Here is a 21,691-nt window from a genome sequence, read left to right on the forward strand (position 1 = left end):
CATCTTCCACTGCTTAAAGGGCTGTCATGTACAGGATGGTGCAGAGTTGTTTTTCTGTTGCCCCTGAAGGTTGGACTAGAACCAGTGGGTTGAAATTAAATCAAAAGAGTTTTTGGCTAAACATTAGGAAGACCTTCCTGGCAGAGCAGTTCCTCAGTGGAACAGGCTTCTTCAAGAGGTGGCGGGCTCTTCTACTTTGGAGATTTTGAAACAGAAGCTAGATGGCCATCTGACAGCAATGCTGATTCTGTGAATTTAGGCAGATCATGAGGAGGAGGGCAGGAAGGGTTGCATCAGTGCTTAGTTTTTGTGGCCCTTTTTAACACTCTCAGAGAAATGCTGATCACCACTTTGAGGCTGGAAAGCAATTTTTCTCCAGACCAGTTTGGCCAGAGATCTTGGAGGTTTTTTACCATCTTCTGGGCATGGAACAAAGGTCACTGGGGTGTGGGAGGGAGGTATTTGTGAATCCCCTGTATTGTGCAGGGGGTTGAACTAGATGACCCTAGAGGTACCTTCCAACTTTATGATTCAGTAAAAGATAAGAAGGATTCCTTTAAGCAGTGGAAGGCAAAGTCTGAGTGAGGTAAATAAAAGGGAACACAGGCTTTGGCCAATGAAATTATCAGGCAGGCAAAAAGAGACTATGAGGAACATATTGCAAAAAAACATAAAGACCAAAAATAATATATATATATATATATATATATATATATATATATATATATATATATATATATATATATATACATTAGAAGCAGAAGCATTAGAAGCAGTGAGGTCATTAGATGACCAGTGGGTTAAAGGATTACTAAAGGCTGGCAGGGAAATGGCAGAGAAGCTGAATGCATTTTTGCCTCAGTCTTCACTGTGGAAGATGGCAGGTGCTTTCTTATTTGAGAATTGCCGGTTTCAGGAAGGGTGTTGAAAGACCTGAGTTGGATTGTGGTGATAGAGGAGTTTCTATGACTGATGGACAAATTAAAAAAAAAAACCAAATCAACAGGCCCAGATGGCATTCATCCAAGAGTTCTGAAAGAACTCAAATGGGAATTTGTGAATCTCCTGACAAATATCTGCAATCTATCACTAAAATCTGCCTCCATTCCTGAAGACTAGAATGTAGCAAATGTAACCCCCATCTTTTAAAAAAAGGTTCCAGATGAGATCTCTCAAATTAAAAGCCTGTCAGTGTAATGTCAATACTGGGTAAGTTGATGGAATCCATTATTAAAGATACATTGATGAACAAAAGCTATTGCGGAAGAATCAGCATGGATTCTGTACGGGAAGATCTTGTCTCACTAATCTTTTGGAGTTCTGTGAGGGGGTGAACAAATATGTGGACAAGGGTGACCCAGTAGATGTTGCTTACCTAAACTTCCAAAAAACTTTTGATAAAATTCCTCTCATCAAAGGCTCCTAATGAAACTCAGAAGTCATAGGATGAGAGGACAAGTCCCCCTGTGGATTAAAAGCTTGTTAATCAACAGGGAAAAGCGAGTATAAATGGACAGTTTTCACAGTGAAAGGTGGTAACCAGTGAGGTACTGCAGAGCTTGGTTCTACGTCCAATGCTTTTTAATTTGTTCACAGAGGCTAAGCAGGGAAGTGGCTAAGTTTGCAGATGACACTAAGTTGTTCAGGGCAGTGAGTGCCAGGGAGGATTATGAGGCACTCTAGAGCAGGGGTGTCAAACTCATTTGTTATGAGGGCCAGATCTGACTTAAAGAGACCTTTATTGGACCGGGCCATGAGTGTCATAAAATGTAATGACAGGAAGCAGAAATATAAAATTTATAAAGGACATGGACAAACACAATTAAAGATTTAAAAATCTTAAAACATTAGCACTCATTGGTCTTAAAGGTTCTTTCTTTGTATCTCTCTCATACGATCCAGGGAACTGGGCAAAGAAAGCTATGGCTCTTTCCTTCCTTCCCAGGGGACCAGGAGGTGGGGGGGAGCCTCAGTCGGAAGTAAGAGAGGCTTTGTTTAGTAGCTCTGCTGTGCAATTGAGAGAGCCTGGCAAAGCAGGCTTTCCCTCCTCCTCTTCCTTCCCAAGAGAGAAGCCTCAGCCAGTGGAGAAAATAGAGGCTTTGCTCTGTAGCTCCTGTGCAATTGAGCAAGCCTTACAAAGCAAGCTGTTATGCAGAAGGAAGCAAGAGAGAGGGAGAAGAAAGCAGATGACAGCCAGTTGCTCAGAGGCCTGATAGGAGCCCTCTGGGGCCTGATTCAGCCACCAGGCCACATGTTTGACACCCCTGCTCTTGAAGGATCTGTCAAGGCTGAGTGAGTGAGCATCAATGTGGCAAATGAGATTCAATGTGGGAAAGTGCAAAGTAATGCACATTGGAGCAAAAAATCCTAACTATAAATACACACTGAAAGGGTCCAAAGTGGTGGTAACTGACCCCGAGAGAGGTCTTGGAGTCTTGGTAGATAACCCACTGAAGATGTGACTCAGTGTGCGACTGCAATTTTTAAAAGGCAAATGCTATGCTAGGGATTATTAGGAAGGGTATTGAAAACAAATCAATCAGTATCATAATGCCCCTGTATAAATCTATGGCACAGTATCATTTGGAATAATGTGTATATTTCTGGCAAATGTACCTCGAAAAGATTGGAAAAGGTGCAGAAAAGGGCAACTAAAATAATTCAGGGAATGGAACACCTTCCCTATGAAGAAAGGGTAAAGAGGTTAGGGTTCTTTAGCTTGGAGAGATGATGACTGAACAGTGACAAGATAGACGTTTACAAAATTATGTATGGGATAGAGAAGGTAGAAAAAGAAGCATTTTTCTCCCTTTCTCACAATACAAGACCTTGTTGGCTCTCAATGAAATGAATGAACAGTAGGCATGGAACAGATAAAAGGAAGTACTTCTTCATCCAAAAAGTAATTAATACATGGAATTCACTACTGCAGGAAGTGGTAGCTGGTATAAGCATAGACAGCTGCAAGAGGGCATTGGATAAACATATGGAGCAGAGGCCCATCAATGGCTATTAGCCACAAGGTATAGATGGAAAAAGTTGCTCCATGGTGCAGAGTGGTAAGCTGCAGTACGGCTGTCCAAGATCTGCTCATAACCTGAGTTCAATCCCAGCAGAAGCTGTGTTCAGGTAGCTGGCTCAAGGTTGACTCAGCCTTCCATCCTGAGGTCAGTAAAATGAGTACCCAGCTTGCTGAGGGCAAAGTGTAGATGACTGGGGAAGGCAATGGCAAACCACCCCGTAACAAAAATCTGCCAAGAAAACATCATGATGTGCTGTCACATCCACAGACATTTTTAGTTACAGAAGTGATGGACACAAGAGTTCCCATTTCATTTTAATGTAACACAGAAAGCACATCTAGACTTGAGGCTGATTCACATGTGCATTATTTATGTGAAGAAGTCACCGTAAGCTGACTTCCAAGTGGATTTTGGGATGACCTTGTGAATGCAGTGCCACATGTCCAGGTCATAATTGTGTCTTGCAAAACATTTGAAAAATAGGTTGAAGCACAACGTGGCCAACCACAACCACTATGCATCACATCATTCTCAAGTTCAATGTACCAGGTTATCACTAACTGTATTCACATTGATAGAGACATTAAATCAGATAATTCCTGCAGCTGGGTGTCAAGCATGCGGGTTCAATGACGAGTCGAAGTTGATACAAAGACTACATTTATTGATAGACCGATACTTTGGTGTAACAGGTTCTTGAGATTAATGCTGACAATACATTGATACAATACTTTTAAGGCTTACTTCAAAAGGATTCCAAGGGATGGAGTTGCGGGGTAGCATTCACACATAAACTATCATAAATGTCTTCATTCCCATAGTGTTATCGGGACTGCATCCTTGCTTTCTCCAGATGGCTCGTACTCCCTTACAGAAATGTATGGGAAGGTGCTGATTACTTGGTTTCAGTTCTCACTACTTCTAATTATAAGCCATAAAGCAAGGAGGGGGGAGGGAAAGAATAACAAGCTAGCAAAGGTGGATCCTCCATGATACTTCACAGACCAGGTTAGGCAGGACCCTAAAACAATCAATTAACAATGGAATTTCCCCATGCTTGACACTGGGAACTTTAAAATCAGTGTGCTTCCATGGCCAAAGAAATTGCCCTTTCCTTTTTTTTCTGTTTCAGCCCAATACAACAGCACGACAACTCCTCCAAACAAGCAAAAGTCTACAGTCTTCACCCTTACAGAGATCCTTGCCTAGAGCAAAATGCTTGGAGTCCCCTGCTTTCTGCAAAGGGTCAGAAACTAGAAGGAAGAGCATGAAGCAATTCTCAATTACAACTGCCTTAAATACTCTCAACAGGATGGTCCATTCACCCACAGAGCGGCAGTCTCTGGAGATCAGCTCTCCTATACTCATCAGCTCCAGCAATCCATCTGTGGCTACCCAGAACAATGAGAAAACAGAATTCCCATATAGCAGCCCTGCTCAGGTAAATAACAGATTCATTTTGGATGAAAGCACTAAGAAAACAAAAGCTTAAGAGGAGGTGCTGGGTATACACATTTTTGCTAGGCAGGCAGTGGCTTAAAAACCCAACCTTATTTGCCTCAGAAGCATTCTCCTGGGAAGGATTAACTCTGTTTTCTAAAGATTTATATCTGTTGTGGTAGAAGCTCTGTGTTAGAACTGAAAGGTGCCATAGCAAGCTCACTGGCCTATGTAAAATGAGGCCCAGGATACATCCATTCTTTCTTACAGATGTTTATTCCTCATAAAGTATATTATGTTTATTTTTATTTATAAACATTTCCAACTTAAAGTGATTGTTCTAGTCTGTGTAAAAATGACAGAAACAGTTGAAACAAAAGACACGGGCATTACAAACGACAGAGAATCCAGACCAACCGTTAGTACAAAAGACAGCAAACACCTGGGAGCAAAGGAAGGTTTTTGATTGGGAGGAAGGGGGCAGTCCTAAAGGAAGAACATTCCTGAGGATGACCTCCACAGCTGGAAAGGCCCTGTATGTATCTGCTATGATATTGTATAAATCAGCTATTTGAGGCCTCATGTAGTGAACTAAACACACAAGAAAGAGCACATATTCCAAATCTGATCTCTTAGATTCTCAGAAGCTATAGCCTTCACAGCTGTGCTTACTAATACTTCTTTTAAGGTTGTCCCAGGCAAACACGAGAAAAAAAGTTACCACAATAGCAATTGTTAGGCAGATGCCAGAAAGACAGCACTGATTCATCTTCTTTGAGCGTTGCCGGGAGACCATGCCCTTCCTGGCACAGGGCATGGGCAACTAAATCCCAGCATTCCTGACATAATTCCTTGGATAATTCCTTTGATTATATGAGGCTTCTTGCCACACCAATGATTTCCCTTCTAACCCCAAACAAAGCAACTAGTTCCACAAATCCCACTAGTACTTACTTTTTTATAAAATTTCTAAGTCTCCTTTTCTTACGAACAGGGCTTTTATTTGAGCAGGAATGCACAGGAACACAGCTCCAGCTGGCTTGGTGTCAGGGGGTGTGGCCTAATATGAAAATGAATTCCTGATGGACTTTTTTTCTGCAAAAAAAGCCATGTGTGAAACAATGGTGATGTCAGGAGGTGTGGCCTAATATGGAAATTAGTTCCTGCTGGGCTGCTTCTACAAAAAAAGCCCTCTTTATGAACAGCTAGATTCATATCCAGTAGCCCCTTAGAGACCAGCAGGATTCCTGACAAAGGGAGCTTTGACTTTTTATAGCCGGAAAATCTTGTTGATCACTAAACTGCTACTGAACTCAAAACTAGATGTTCTATTGCAGATGTAGACCAGCAGGGCTACCTTCTCAAACTTTCCTTATAAGCTAGATCTGAAGGTCAGAGAGGTGGGAGTAGATTGGTGGAAGGATTTATGCATGCATCCACTGAAAAAATTGCATGTTTTGAGAGCATTACTTATCTGTTAAGGAGATGAAGAGGCCTAGATTCCATTCATCATCCAACATAGGCCCCTGGCTCAGTCAAAGCTGCCATTGCCAGCCATATGTTAGAGGGGGTGCACACATACAGAGCCGGCTCACCCACGAGGCAAACTAGGCAGTTGTCTAGGGTGCCAGCAGGGCGGGGGTGCTGAATTCAGCCTTCCCCCCCCCAAGCAAATGCCTAATTTGCCTGCTCCCCAGCCTCCTCCTCCCTCCTTTCCTCATCCAGTCTATTTCAATGCCCAGGAATGGGCGGTCGAGCACTGCACTCCCAGGCTATCTAAAAGTGTCCCCCTGCCGATCAGCTGATCAGCGGGTAAAACCACTCTGGAGGCTCCCGGCTTCTATGCCGACCCTCCAGTGCGCTCACGGTCAGTGCCGGGTTGAGGGGGCAGGCCAGCAGCAGCAGGAAGGACCAGCGAGCTGCTGAAAAATCAGCTGCTACCGCTGCCTAGTGGGGAGGAGGTGGCAGTAGCCACCAGTTTTTCAGTGGCTCACTAGTCCTTCCCACTGCTGCTGGCCTGCCCCCTCAACCCGGCACTAACAGTGAGTGTGCGGGAGGGTCGGCATAGGTGCTGTGGAGGAGGGCAGCAGGCCGCAGTCTGCCTAGGGTGCCATGCGCCCTAGGGCTGATCCCACACACATAGATCTAATCAAACACAGTGCTCTGTACCAGATTGGAACAATTTAGCTTTCTTTTTGTCAGGGATTAAATTCAACTAAAATATGGATGCTTCCTAGTAGTAAGAACTGTTTGACAGTGGAATGCAGTGTCTAGGAAGTTTGACAAATCTTTTTTGGAAGCCTATCCAAAAAAAAAAAAAAGGCTATATTGAGAATGTCTTGCTAAGGTTATCCTGTGTAAGTTTCAATAGATGATACAATTGAGTCTCTTCCAACAACATAAGAATGTATACATAGAAGTATTTTTCATGGAAATAAGTGGAAATTGCAGTAAAATAATTTTTGTTTTAAAGCAATTGGTTGAAGGTCTTTTTATCTCCTGTTATCTCTTTTATTTTCTTCAGTGTTAAGATTAGCTGACAAAGAACAGGCCTATTAACAGACCTATATCATTGCTGATCTTCAGTTTTGATTTTTTTTAATTTGTAAACTACTAGAGCAAGGATAATAAAGATTAAAGACTCTTTTTCAGACTAGTGTGTCAGATAAAGTAGGAGAAGGGCCGGAGATAAATCATAAATGCTAATGATGCCCACAAGTCAATGTATCTATCATGATGGTTGCTTCTGTTGAATAAGAAAGTTCTGCCTTATGAGTCACTCAAACAACCAGTGACTCATAAAGGATGACTTTTAATTAAAGATGAATGCGCTTTGTTAATGTATACTCTTATTTGTTATTCAACAAGTCTAGAAAAGGAGAACAGGAAAGTGGGGATTAAATTTTTAAACAAGGCCGTCTATTCTTTTGTAAGAACTCCACAGTTTTAGTGATCAATGCTGGAGTTGGACTGAGGAGACTGAGGTTCAAGTCCCTGTTTGGACCATGAAACTCATTAGGTTATCATAGGTCAGTCGCTTTCTCTCAGCATCAAAATGCTGTTGTTTTCCCAATTGGTGGGAAATCCGCGCAGACGCTGCGTGGTGAAGAGGGACGTTGCTCCGAGGTAAGCTCAGTGGGAAAACGGCCAAAGTCTTCTTTAAACATTATTGAATCTTGAGGAGACAGCAGTCTCATATCCCTGTGATTCCAGCTTTAAAGCCCCTTTGTTGGGTAACAGGTGTATATATTTGTCATGTGTACATCTAGAAGTGCATATAGAACCATTTATGTGGCCCTAAGCTTCCTTAGAAAAGGGGCAGGGCAAAAATGGATGGATGCATAGATATGCCCGTATACTAAGATGCAAATTGCTACCTCCACCACTGACCTATTGCTGCAAGTAAGAATACAATTAAAAACAGTGTCAAGCTTCAGTGTGTACCCCACTCTGATGATGGTAACTGTATCCCTAGGACTTTGAATAGTCCTGGGGCACAGATACTGTCAAGTTACAACAATAATAATATTCAATAAAGCCTACAAGAATGAATAAAAGTGCAAAAAGTTATTTGATTGATTAAATCAAAAGAACTAGAAATTGAAATAGAATCCAAGAAGTATAAAATATCAAATCAGATTAAAAGCAGTTTTGCAACACCAGTGTAGGTAGGAATGCCATTCCCCTGGTGTGGTCACACCTCTCAAGGAATCACCAGAAAGCAGGCCCCTCCAGTCAAACCCCCTTTCCCATATGTAAGGCCCTTCCAATCCGTCCCCTGTTGCTCACCGCCGCTCACTGCCACCTCTCTGAAAAGCAGCGCTGCTACTGTAGCAAATTGCTACTAACAAAGCTGCCCCCCTCTGTCTCTGCCTTCGCTCCAAACAAGCCACAGCTGCCGCCACCACTGCTCTGATTGAGCAGCAACACTGCTTCTACCTTCTTCCATTGACAAGGCTGACAGTGGCTGGGGTCCCGCCAGTAGCAGCAGGGGTAGCAAAAGCAGTGAGGAGAGGTGCTCATCCTCTTTCTTTCTTCACCGTGGTGCTTCCTTCTCTTGCGCCATCCTGAGTCAGAACGCCCTATGTCTGAATAAGAGCAGGAAGCTGGAAGGACCGGGGGCCGCCCCCTTTTCTTTTTGCTCCTCCCCTCTCTGGGATCAGGAAGTGCTGTCTGATGCCTGGAGCTTACCTGCTGCCCTCTCCTCTCCCACTCCCCCAAACCCGCAGTTACAGAGATGGGGGTAACAGCGGGGGTCTGTCAGCCTTCTCTGGGAGGGGACTCTTGCAGCCAACTGCCACACAAAGTTTTTGGCCGTTTTCCCACTGACCTTACTCCGGAGCGATGTCCCTCTTCACCGTGCAGCGTCTGCGCGGATTTCCCACCAACTGCTGCGCACAACCAGGAAGTGCCGCGGCTTTTGCGTCACAGATGTAAACCGCTAAAATCCAGTTTACATCTGTGATGCAAAAGCCGCGGCTCTTCCTGGTTGTGCGCAGCAGTTGGTGGGAAATCCGCGCAGATGCTGCGCGGTGAAGAGGGATGTCGCTCCGGAGTAAGGTCAGTGGGAAAACGGCCATTATTTATCTTGCAGCTGGCTGCCCAGGGTTTTTTTTTAATTGTGACATCTTTTGTGGCATCATTCTGGGCCCCACAGTCCCTCCACCTAAAATTTTTATCCCCTGCTCCCCCTAAAATTTTCTAGCCACAGTCCTGCCAGAAACTTCAGTAAAGCCACAGACTTTTAGATTCCTGGAGAAAACCGATGTCACTTCTAGGGGAACCCAGAAAGTTCTGGGAATTTGATGTCACATCTGGGTTTTCCAGAAGTGACACCACTCTGTCACTGACAGTCATCTCTTCATGTCACTGTCTCTTCCAGGTCTCCCGCTGGTAGCAAGGCTGAGCCTAACAACTTTAAATATAAGGCAGCAGATTAGGATATCAAATTAAAGCAATCCGTTAAGCAGTAGTAAAAATCATAGTACAGATAGTCTGCATACCCTGTCATCGCCAGCAGAAAAGATTATGGGAAAGCCTCAGCCTTTGTGCCCAGCTGTTGGCCCTCCAGAATGCCTCACCTTTGGGGAAACCTGGAGAACATCTGAAGAAGATTTCAGTAGGCAAACAGGTTTATAAACAAGCTCAAGGGTTTTGGTGGCCTAGTGGCCCATGACTTTACCCCTCCCACCATGTCCCAGAAATACCCAGCCATGAAACTGGTGCATGCATAGCTACCAGGACCAAGATGTGTGGAGCCAGGAGCCACTGTTGCTGCTACTAGGGATGAGGTCAGCAGCTGCTTACTCTGTCTCCCTCCATTAGGGGAACAGGGCAGGGCATGGGGCAGTCTGGAAGAGCACACCTTAGCTTCCAGCACTGCAGCTGATCATGTAGCCACTTGAGTGGCAATGCTGCAGCAGGTGGCGATGCCCAGGGCTTTCACTTGCCACAACTAATCCAGTTCCTTCCAAGATCTGCCCTGAGTTTTTATGTGTGTATGTCCCTGTGCATCAGCACCCGATCCAATCTCCTAGTTGTACCTAATGGACAGGTTGTCTTTACAGAAAGAGAGTTCCCTTCCACACCCTCCATGTCATACAAGAAAGGCAAAAAACAGTGCTGAAGTGTGTCACTATCAACACATTTGGGGAAATGTTTTGCATCACTGGAAGCTTCTAAGAAATCTTCAAAGGAAGCCTCACACAAAGTGTGCTATCATGATCAAAACTTGATAGCACTAAAACACAGGGCATCCTTTCCTAGGAAAGATTTGCCAAACAGGAAACACAAAGCTATGAAACAGGAAATGGTTTGTCTGTGTTTAATTGCAGCTGTATCCTTCTGCAGTCTTTTACTGCCCTATTGAATCTGTTTAATATGCTTTTCACTATATTTTCCATAATTAAATTTTAAGGTAATGCCTGGTCTATCAACAGCTGGGTGTGGTTTTTATCCACTTTTAATGGATTTATTATTCTTTGATTGGTTCTTGTTTTATACTGGCCTCTCCATGCAGCTTCTCCCTAGTCCTGCCCTTTTTCTGTTGCTTGGATATGAAAATAATTCACAGCTGAGGCTAGACACTTTATGATTCTGACTCACAAAAGTCTTGAAAGTTCATTCCCCCAACATCTTCTTGGTCTCTAAAGTGATGTTGGACTTGTATTTAGCTGGTTAGTTCTACAGCATATGAAAGTGTCTCTGGACCCCATACTGGGGAGGCAAGGTTTTGTTTGGGGATTTGGGAGGTCCATAGGGAGGTCCCAGTGTAATAAAAATTGAAAGGTTAACTGTAAAAATCCCTGAAAAATAAGGCTTTGATATTAACAAGTTTGTCATATGTACATATGCAGCAGCTGTTGATCAGAATTTTGCCCTTACTGTCAGTTAAATTAGGTAATATTACTAAGTTCTCAAGTTAATTATGTGTTGTATGAAGAAGCATAAATATACTACATAAATATATACACTATTACAGGATGCACGGATGGCTGCTAGCTTAGATGGGTATAAGAGGGGGTTAGACAAATTGTTTGTTTGTTCTAGAATCGTTCTGTCCTGCATCCTCCATAATGATATCCTCTTAATGATATGATGTTTGTATACATGTGAATAAAACAATGGATAATAACAATGCATTAAAAGCAGAGAAGCAATCAGCATAAAAATCCAGCTGAGCAAAAACAAGTGAAATGCATAAGGCTATGAGAAAGGCTAAAAGATGTAAAATTAGCCTTAAAACAGTAGTTACAAAAACTATGCAAGCATGGCACCCTCCTAACATGTGAGAGAATAACAATGTCTTCCTTTGGCACCTAAAAGTTTAGCAGCTTGCCACCTGTCATGCTCTGTGAGGAGCCAGTTCCATAATCTCAGTGGCTCAACAATCGGCTTCTTCTGGTTCTCACTAACCTTAGCATCTCAGTTGGAACTCATGGAGCACAGTCTGTGATAATGATCTCAAAACAGCAGGCAGATTTGTACAAGAGATGGCAACCCTTCTCCTATGCAGCAAACTGGCCTTGTGTAAACCTGCCATCCAACCTTCCTTCATCTTTTTCTCCAATAACAGAAGGTAGGGAAGTAAGGACAAAGAAAAAAAGACAAAAAGCTACACACATTTTAACCGGTTGAAGGTTCTAATCTCCTAAAACAATTTCTTGCAAAGCATACTTTAGTAATTCAGCCCAAATAACTTTGAGAAAGGGTTGTAGCTGGTATGTCAGCCAAAGTTGTTCAATGCACTGCCTGCTACAGATAAGATCTACACCGTTTACCAATCTAATAGTTTTTCTACAGTGCAAACCTATTTCATAATGGGAATGCAGTCAAATCCAAAAGAGGATAGTTCCACAATCCCCACCTGGCTTAATTATCAATTTACAGCTCCTCAGTCTTATCTGGACTCACTTCCATTTTTTGCTCTGCATCCAGTCTATTAGCCCTCCTATGCAGTGGCTCAAGCTATCCGCTGGTTAAGTCTTACAGCTGAAAAGAAGAAATAGAACCAGGTATCATCCAAATATTGCTAATACTTCTTGCCTGGATATCTTTTGTCAGTTTCATGTAGTTGTCAAACAACAGTGGAGTCAGAATAGAACCATGCATGACCTCTATTTTAGCTGTCACAGGACAGGGCAGTTGTTCTCCAGCATCAGCTTCAGGAAATAGTTCACCAGGCAGGTCATCAACCTCTAGAATTCAGTGCCCCAAATACCCACCTCAGATATCTGGTTCAGAAGGATACATGGTCAGTAGTGTCAAAAGCTGCTAAGAGGTCAATATTGCATTCTCTCTGAGAAAGGCCACTTGTCAAAGTGATCAGGCTCCAAAACCAGGGCTCAAATTGGATTGAAATCAGTTCAGTGAATACATTTCATACAAGAACTCACAAACTATGTGGCCACCACTTGCTAAACCACCCTGCTCAGAACTGGGCTGCTTGCAATTGGTCAATAGTTGTTTAAACCTTGCCAGTCTATATAGAGGTTTCACTACAGAGATGTACTGTACATAGATGTCAGCACCATAATCATCACAGAACAGGTACAAAAATGTACACTATACTGTGTTCAGACATTATTCACTGCAGTTTTTCTCCATTTGTTGTCATCTGTCCATCCATGTTGCTTGCCTGAGATGCACAGTAAACCAAAGTGTTATTTAGGATCAACAGGATGGGAGCATGTGCTTTAAGATGCTGACCAGTCAAGCCATCTCTAAATTCCAGATATCAACTAGAACCATGCCACATCAACCAGAAACTCCCTAAGGGCCATCAGGAAAATATCAGTCTCTGGGTTAAAACATCCAAACTGATATCCTGTTTTTGCAACGCTTTTGAAACTATAGAAGCCTAAGGTGGTTGGACCATGAAAACATGAAACAGGACCATAGAACAGAGATTTGCTCCAGTTCTGAGTCATACTTTTGGCCCTCAAGTTTCATTACTTTATGTCTGGAAACTAAGATATTCTTGGAAAGCCCCATGGTTGACATGGAGGTATTGTCTTGAGTTGTATCACTCAGAAGAGACTTGTCATGGCTGTTGAAGTCTCCCAGGATCAAAAACTTTGGGATCCTTAATTTTAGATTGTTCAGGTCCAACTGGATGAAAGGAACAGGACTGAGGCACTGAGCTTCCTTCAGTTCATATGATGCATTTGTTGCATGCTGCCATATCTCCCTCTGCTTGCAGTTTATTGAATAGTGACACCTCCTCCTCCATTTCTTACTCCTAACCACAGAGTAAACCAGTTCCTCCATATCCATTAGCACAAAGCAATAAAACCAACAGTTTCCAGCCCTCACCCTAATGATTAATTGAAGGGATGTCCCAAAAGGATTATTCCCCTTTGGTGTCATCCTTGTGGAGTGATCCATATGGTGGGGCCCAAAGACACAGACCATTCAGTCTGAAAGTGGCTACTCTAGGCAACCCAGTCTATGATCCAAGACCTTCAAGCCCAGCACTCAAACCAACTCTCCTAGCAGCAAACCTAGGACTGGGGAAATTAGATGTTCTCTGCTATGAATGTTAAATCAAACCATGGTCATAGGCAGTATGCCTATGACTAATAGTTTCTGAGAGCATCAAAAGAAAAGAGGCTTTAGCCCCTTTACCTTGTTTTTGAGCTTTCCAGGGCATTTGGTTGGCCACTGTGGAAAATGGGATGCTGAATTAGAGGGATTATTGGTCTTATCATGTATGACTCTTTTTATGATCTTACATAGAATCCTTTTAAAATTTCCTCTTCATGCAGAACTTAGCCTAATGTAATCTTTATCATCAGTCTTTACTATTTCCAGAAGTAAAGTTATCCTGAAATTAGTTATCTCTAATTCTCCTAAAGAGTTAGATATCATTGCGATCATGATTAAAAAGAGGTCTGGTTTTCGGCTCTGAGTTTTCACAAACTGATGATGCTGGGGTTTAGAGCTGTAAGGTTGCAACCCAAATACCCTAACACCTTTAAATCTGTTGCTGATTGTCAGGGCTTTTTTTGTAGGAAAAAACCAGCAGGAACTCATTTGCTTATTAGGCCACACCCCCTGATGCCAAGCCTGACGGAACTGCATGCCTGTGTGTTCCTGCTCAAAAAGGCCCTGCTGATTGGAACATGGGATTACCACTGCTTGTTCAGCTCTACCTAATCCCAGGATGCACTGCCTCACTGGAGTGGCTTTAGATACTCCTGGAATCCTGTTCATTAAAGGAAGCAAGGTAGGGAGACAGATCATGTGATCATGGAGAAAAAAAGGCAAGAAAGGAACATCTTTGTAACTTTATTGGTGGTCCTACATATGAAGGGGATATCTTCAGGATGCAGGTTGACAACCCTAACTGGGATCCAATGTTTTGTTTTGTTTTTTAATGTAATGTGTTGGAGCCACTTAAGCACACTCTGTTCTGTGGACTGTGGCATTGAAAATCTGTTTAATGTTAAATATTTATATCTCACTTGTTCAACAAAATATTCCCAGAGTAGCATACAGTAGTTTGCTTAAGCAATAAAAAAAGAATTAAAAACAACAAGAAGAGCCAGTAGGATAAAAATACATGGAAGTAGCAATAAAACCATTAAATGCAACAATTAAAAAGCAGGTCACAATGAAAAGAAAGCATAAAATAGCAACCCTCACCTCAAAAGCAATAAGAACCAGGGGAGACAGGAAAACCCTTAAGGACAGTGCAAAGGATACTGAGCCAATGAACTGAAGGATTTTTTTTAAAGCTTCCTTCCAGTAACAAATCTTTATTCTCTGGTCTAGGTCAATTCATTCATTTGTTTTTTCCCCTCAGATATTCAGAAAGACTAAACAAATCATGCTCAGTTTGAGTTTGCTGATGGGAGTGATCTCACCCAGCATCTATCGTTGCTTCAACCCCACCCACCCCGCCCAACCTGAGTGTCTTTTTAGTCTGTAAGCATCCTTTTTCTCCTAGTAGTGCTTTTTTTTGCGGGGGTGGGCACATGCGGCTGCAGCAACAGAAGAATGACAGGGAAAGATCTGCTTCACCAGCAGAACAGCAGCAGAATCCAGGTTTTCATTCACTGGCCATTCAGGGAGCAAAGTATGTGTACTATTTGCACCTACAGTTACTGGCTGGAAATCTGAAGGGGATACTGTCGGCATTGATCCAGCGCTGGTTATGGCCCTGCTAGAGTATGTTTGTCTGTGTACACAGGCACAGCCATAGCCTTGTGCACAGCAAAAAAGGAACACAATTTAATCAGCCCTCAGCATTGCTTTTCTAAAACTTGGTTAACAAACTGGAGCAAACTGTTAACACTAATGATTTCAACATGAAAATCTGCACGAGAGCCATATATTTAGTGGGAGAAAAATATATGTTCACAGACCAAAAGGTCACACAAGGAGTTTAGCTGGCTGATGAAGGCGGTGCTGACTCTGTTCAGCGTAGATTGGCACATGCAGTGGGATGATGCATTTCATGAGATGAAGTAATTATATAGTGAGAGGTGCGTGTTTACTTGAGCTTTGGCCAGCAGTTTTTCCTCATTTGGATAATTTACCTTAATTAACATTATTTACTTTGTACAGTCGTTTTAGAACAAAGAGGAAGGGTGGTGGAAGAGGAGGATACTTCTTGTTGCAGAGTCGCTTGTAAGCATGCAGCTATAGGGTTGGATCCAGCCATTTTTTTTTAACTCAATCCCATCTTATTCGGCTCCTTACTATAGCCCCCGTCCCATCCCTTGTAGCTGTTAACCATTCCGATCTGATGATACCCACACAGCATTACCTGTTTTGGTGGCCAAAGGAACACCTCCTCCCTTTTTGACTACCTAAAAAGATCCAGGTCAGAAAATTCTAGCAAATTCAAGCACTTAAAGAGAGAGAGAGCATTGTGTCTGTGCCAAAGAAGAGATTCCTGGAGCTTAAAGCTTCAGTGGTGCTCCTACAAGAAAGAAAGAATACATGAATGTAGGTCTGATAAGGTTGCCAGGTCTGATGCAGGAAATATCTGGAGACTTTGGGGGTGGAGCCAGGAGCAAGGGTGTGACAAGCATGATTGAACCCCAAAGGAATTCTGGCCATCACATTTAAAGGGACCATACTCATATGAAATGCCTTCCCTTCACTGAAAAAATGGGGGATAGGGGTACCTTCTTTTGGGGCTCATAGAATTGGATCTCCAGGTCCAATCTTTTTGGAATGGGGAGGGGGGGCAGGCTGAGGAGAGGCACCAGATGCTATGCAGAAAATTTGGTACATCTACCTCAAAACTCCCCAAGAGCCCCAGATACACAGTGAATGATTTTCCATTATACCCTATGAGACCAGTCTCCATGGGATATAATGGAGTGCCCAGCAGACATTGAACCCCCACCTTGCTTTCTGATAACCCTGAAGCGAGGAGAGGGCCTCCAAACTAGAGGATCTCCTGTCCCCCAACTGGGGATTGGAAACCCTAACTGGTCTGGCCTTCGCATGTATTTTTCTAAGTTAGAAACTGCTCTTTCCAACAGAATCTATTTGGAAGCCCTCGTTCATTTCTTCCTGTGCTGGGGTGACAGCTCTAGGCACCAATCAGCCATGAAATAATTTTTTTTTAAATTAATAGCTGTTGGATTTTTCTTTAACTGAAACATTTTTTCAGGATAGCCCAAGGCATTATATAAAGTATCAGCAAAATTAAGAGCAAATATCTGATTATAAATTGGCTGGGGGTTTTTTCAATGGGTTTTCTATCCTCCCCCAGTCTTGCACCTGGCAGGAGTTTCCATATTTTTTTGGACAGCTTTTAACAGTATAGATTAGCAGAAATTCAACAGCATCCTGGGGAAACTGATCAACTTTTCTTGTCATGCATTTACTAAATGGGCTGGGCTGAGTAGTGGGGAGAGAATTACTGGTAACTCCCCTAGCTAGTCTGCTGTTTGTTTGTTTTCAAAAAGGAAGTGTAAAACTTGATCAGAATGCAAAATTCTCCCGAAAGCTTGCTCAGAATCCCAGTTATGACACACATTAATGAGGAAGCCACCTCCCAAAGGCATCCCAGAAGTATTTGGCCTTGGATGCATTCCAAGGCTTTGGGTGTGGCCTGGATATATTGTTCAGTCAGCATTGAGCCTGTCAGTTTCCCCAGCAGTATGTCTTCAGACTGACCAGGTTGGTGCCAGCTTTCCGGAATGGGTTCTTTTGGCTCTTCTAAGAGGTTAGTTTGTTTCCTTTAACCAGTTGTTGGTTTTAACATAAGTCTGTTGAGGGTTTTTTTCTCCAATTTCAAAAGGAGATTAGTATAACAGTTTTGTGTAAATTGAAGTAATGGTGTAGGGGAAAAGAGCGTACTAGGTCACACTGTTCTAGGTAAGGTGACTATTTCCATAGCTGGATTAGGTTTTTAAGGAGCTTGTTTGCCTAGCTTCTGAAGCATGAAGCTGGCCTGCATTATCTTTGATCTTCCAAAAGGCCCCAAAATGAGGTGAGTGAGGCCGGAGAATCCAGTGCAATTGTTAATATCTAGAGGAAAAGTTCTTAGGAATGCTGCATGTCTTAAAATATATTCACTGGCTTGGACACAGACAGCAGCAAAGACCTGCTCCTTACGATATGTCTGATGGTTTTCCCTTTCAAAAGAATGAGATTTATTTTGGTTTGAATGGTTTGGGATATCACAAGGCACTGTTAAATATTGGACAAGGCATCAGACTAGACACTGGGAAGGCTGAGATCCACTTTGGACAGATATCAGAGGACTTGCAGATGTTCTAGGGAACTGTACTCAGGAATACTTCCAAAATTCCTTATCCATAAGCATTGACAACCATTTCCACCCCCTGAAATTCTCCGGATTAGACAGTCTCTTTCTCATTATTGTGTCCATCTTGCCAGAATTTTGATGTTCTGGAACCAGGAAAACAGATGTTGCTCTTTTGCTTTGTAATAAGAGACCATCCATTTGTATGCAAAGCTATGGGAAAGAACTACTGAAACTCCATGTAAGGAAACATGATGGGTGCATGCTATTCACTACAACAGACTGGAATGAGCCATTTTATGTATTGTATCTTAGCATAAGAATGACTACAAACTTACCTGGGGACTGCAGATGGTGAGCAGATCAATAAGATTATTTTTAACACGATCTGTCTGTGTGAGTGAGGCCAAATCTCATCTTGGTAGATGTGAACTGTGAGCTGAACATTATGGCAGAAACGGAAGATATGAGGGAATCACAGAGTTCCAATCACAGAACGCCTTCATAATATTAATACAAAGGTTGGGAAGACGCATAGGCTGGGTACAGCTGGGCACCTCTGTGCACATGGGAGGCATCTCAAATTGTGCCACCCCAAAATGGAGCAGACAAATCCTGTTCACACACACCTGCGTGAGGTGTTCGTATATCATGCGGAGAGCACTTTGGCTACAACTTCCCTACTGGTAGCTATTGGATCCATCTCAGAGACATCAGAGGATGGGGTGAGTGCAAGAGTGGAATGGGTAGCAGCTGTGCCTCTCTGACCTTAACTTTTTAATCCGCCTGGGGGAAGTTCCTGTGTTGGATCAAATTGACCATCCAAATCCAGCAATAGGCAGAAATGTTATTATGAGGATTCATTTAGAGTTACCAGCAACCTAGAGGGGGAAAAAAAAATTCTACCCCTTTAATAGAAGGAAATGGGCAGCTAAAGCTTTTAATAGCATGGAAGTAAATAACATCACCTGGTAAATAACAGCCCATTAAGGCTCTGTTAAAGAGACAGGACATGTTTTTCTCCTGACCTTTGGCAATCCTAAGTACATCCTGGGGACATTATAAATCAACCTAGCATAAAAAACAAGTTTAATATGTCCAATATACTTTAAGTTAGCTAATTATTGCTTTAAGTAAAATTTTAAAGTACTAGATGCCTGGGTGAAGATTTGTGTCCTTAATTCTAAATTGATCTCTGACAATATTCCAATCAAAGCAAAGTTTGTAGGTCTCTCCAATGTAGTACTTACCGATGACCCCCGTTTCTGCACATCACAAACATAAAACCACAGTCTCATTAATGTTGGTAGTAATATTTTACCCTATGTGGCAACCCATTATGAGGCCTCTCAAAACAGCTGGAGGAATAACAATAATACTGAAATCAGAAAGTGTCATTCTGTAAACCCCAAATTTGAGTTTTCAGTTAAGGGAAGGAAAGAGAGAAGGTGGCAAGGCCAGAGATAAATATGTTACTTAGAGCTTAACTTAGAGTGTAAAATATATATGTTTCTTGGGAACTTCATGTTGTTGTGTGATTTCCTTTTCAGTTCTTAAAATGTGTAATTGCATATATCAATCCTGTGAGGCCATTGTTAATGTAAAAGCAAACCTATATTCTACTCTTAGGCTATGTTGTGGGGCATAAGCCTAAGACATTGGATACGGTAGATTTCAAAATTGTGTTGGAAAACATGGGAAAGGGAAATGGCTGTTAACCAGTGCTATAATTGCTGGAGTTCTGTCTTCCTTCAAGTGCCTTCTTCCAACCTAGAAACCCATCCCTTTTTTCTGCCAAGGGCAACATGGATATTTATGGAGCTTGAAACTTGCTCTTCCACTGCAGACCAAAACATTTGCCCCCCTGAAGCTTTCCTATTTATAGTGAGGGTATTATAGGACTTATTCTTGATTCAGATTTACTTGGAATTTGTCCCCATAAGTATCTTCTTTCTGTTGTGAGAGGTTGTGGGATTTAAGACAGCCTGTACGCTCTGCCGTTTTACCAGTGAGGTCCTGTGCAGTTTTCCTGTAATTACAGATTACATGTCTGAGCATGATTATGCACCCTTCGATTGCACCCTAATTCTTGATTTGGTGAGGGATGAGTATGGTGACTTAAAGGAGGTTATTTATTTGTGAAAAAAAGATATCCTACACATGTACAGAGGTTAGGGTTACCAGCTCTGGATTGAGAAACACCTGGAGATTTTCTGGGTGAATTCTGGATGAGGGTGGGGTTGGGGAGAGGAGGGACTTCAATGGGGTATAATGCCATAGAGTGCACCTTCCAAAGTGACCATTTTCTCCAGGTAAGCTTATCTCTTTTGCTTGGAGATCAGTTGTAATGGTAGGAGATCTCCAGCCACTATCTGGAGGCTGGCAACCCACACAGAGGTGCACTTTCTAATATAAACAAGTGCCACAAGGCAGCTTGTAACAAAAAAATTCAAACAGATACTAAGATGCTTGAGTGTTTTTCCTCTTTCCCATTGTTATCTTAATTAACAGATGACAACCCAAAGTTAATATGAATCTCACAGCGGCTTTTTCGCCCAGTGCTCTCAGTTGTTACTACTGAAATTAAGGTAAGGAGGGAAAGCAAACTAGAAAGTTGGAAAGACAAAAGAGGAAGGTTATTGAATTGATATATAAAAATGGATTCAGTCAATGAGGAGTTAATTGCCTTAGGACAGAAGTCAGCTCCAGAGAAATCTTTCAGATGGAATAAATCACTTGCACATCTCATCCCTTTCTTCATGCTGCTTGGCATGTGCTGATATTTCATTTTCTTATTTAGATCGCTAGCCCATCAAATTCTAATGCCCTATAACTAAGATATCCAATTAGCATGAATAATAATAGGTAAAACATGAGTATCGGAGGGATTTGCATTCACTGTGTGTTTATACAGATGGTGCTTATTTCAGTTAAGAAAAAAATTCTTAAACTCATTCCTACTCTTTCCTGGAAATTTGTTTTAACCGGTCTCCGTAGGGTATAATGTCCTTGAAGTCTCACATCCCAGTGGACATTTCCCTCCCCACCTCCACTTTCTGATAACCTTGACGTGGGAGGAGGGCCTCCAAATCAAGAGATTCCCCTGCAACAGTGACAACTGGCAGAAGCCCACCAGTGGTGGTGGAGAATGCCAAGACCAAGGGGATAGCACCAAGAATCCACAATGTATGGACTATCCATTGCTGCTATTAATGTGTCTACATTTGCAGTGACAAAGCGGGCACAATGGGTTTTTTTATTTACCTGCTAGAACTTTGCATTTCTCTAGTTTATGGAGGCCATTGTTTGACATCATATACAAGAGGCCATTGTTTGACATAACGTACAATCTATTGATTCTGATTCAGCTTCACTCCTGATATCGTGTATATAGATGTGAGACTTCAAGAAGCCTTTAAAGTTCTAGCATGTAAATGCAGATTTCAAGAATCCTCCTGATTTCCATCCTGATTACAATTTTGCAATTTTTTCTGTCTCGTGAGGAGACTCCTGCAACATACGAGATATTTGCAAATCTAGTGCTGTGTAGCAGACACGTGGTGTCATTTCTGCTCAATCAGAATTTTTAGCTTGAGATGAATTGTGACTTGTAATGTGCACCGTTGACAAAGTCAAAAACCAAAATGTTGGATTGTTGTGAGGATAGAATGGAGAATGGGAGAGCTCCTTGGAGGAAGGGTAACATTAAATGTCCTGAATCAATAAAATATAGTCTTGCCCCACTGCTCGATTGCAAAGATTTTGATTTAACTGAGTATGTAATAAACACATTGGTTGTACTTGATGCCTTTTTTTGCTGTCAAATCACAGCCCGTTTATGGTGACCCCATACAGTTTTCAATGCAAGAAACCTTCAGAGGTGGTTTGACATTGCCCGCCTGAGCATAGCAACCCTGGTGCTCCTTGCTTGGCTCCACGCAGCCTGCTTAGATTCTGAGATCTGACAAGATCAGGCTACCTGGGCTATCCAGGCCTA

The 21,691-nt window shown here is 42.4% G+C and overlaps 1 protein-coding gene across 1 annotated transcript in view; it reads left to right on the forward strand.

Moving 5' to 3' along the window:
- The window catches only part of SH3RF2 (SH3 domain containing ring finger 2), a 183,551-nt gene that overhangs the window by 108,795 nt on the left and 53,065 nt on the right, over window positions 1-21,691 (forward strand). Inside the window, exon 5 of the mRNA XM_060240545.1 lies at window positions 4,156-4,464. Coding sequence (XP_060096528.1) covers window positions 4,156-4,464 — 309 coding nt within the window. The remainder of the gene's footprint in view (window positions 1-4,155; window positions 4,465-21,691) is intronic.

This window comes from Heteronotia binoei, chromosome 5 (assembly GCF_032191835.1).
Source record: "Heteronotia binoei isolate CCM8104 ecotype False Entrance Well chromosome 5, APGP_CSIRO_Hbin_v1, whole genome shotgun sequence".
Lineage (NCBI taxonomy): Eukaryota > Metazoa > Chordata > Lepidosauria > Squamata > Gekkonidae > Heteronotia > Heteronotia binoei.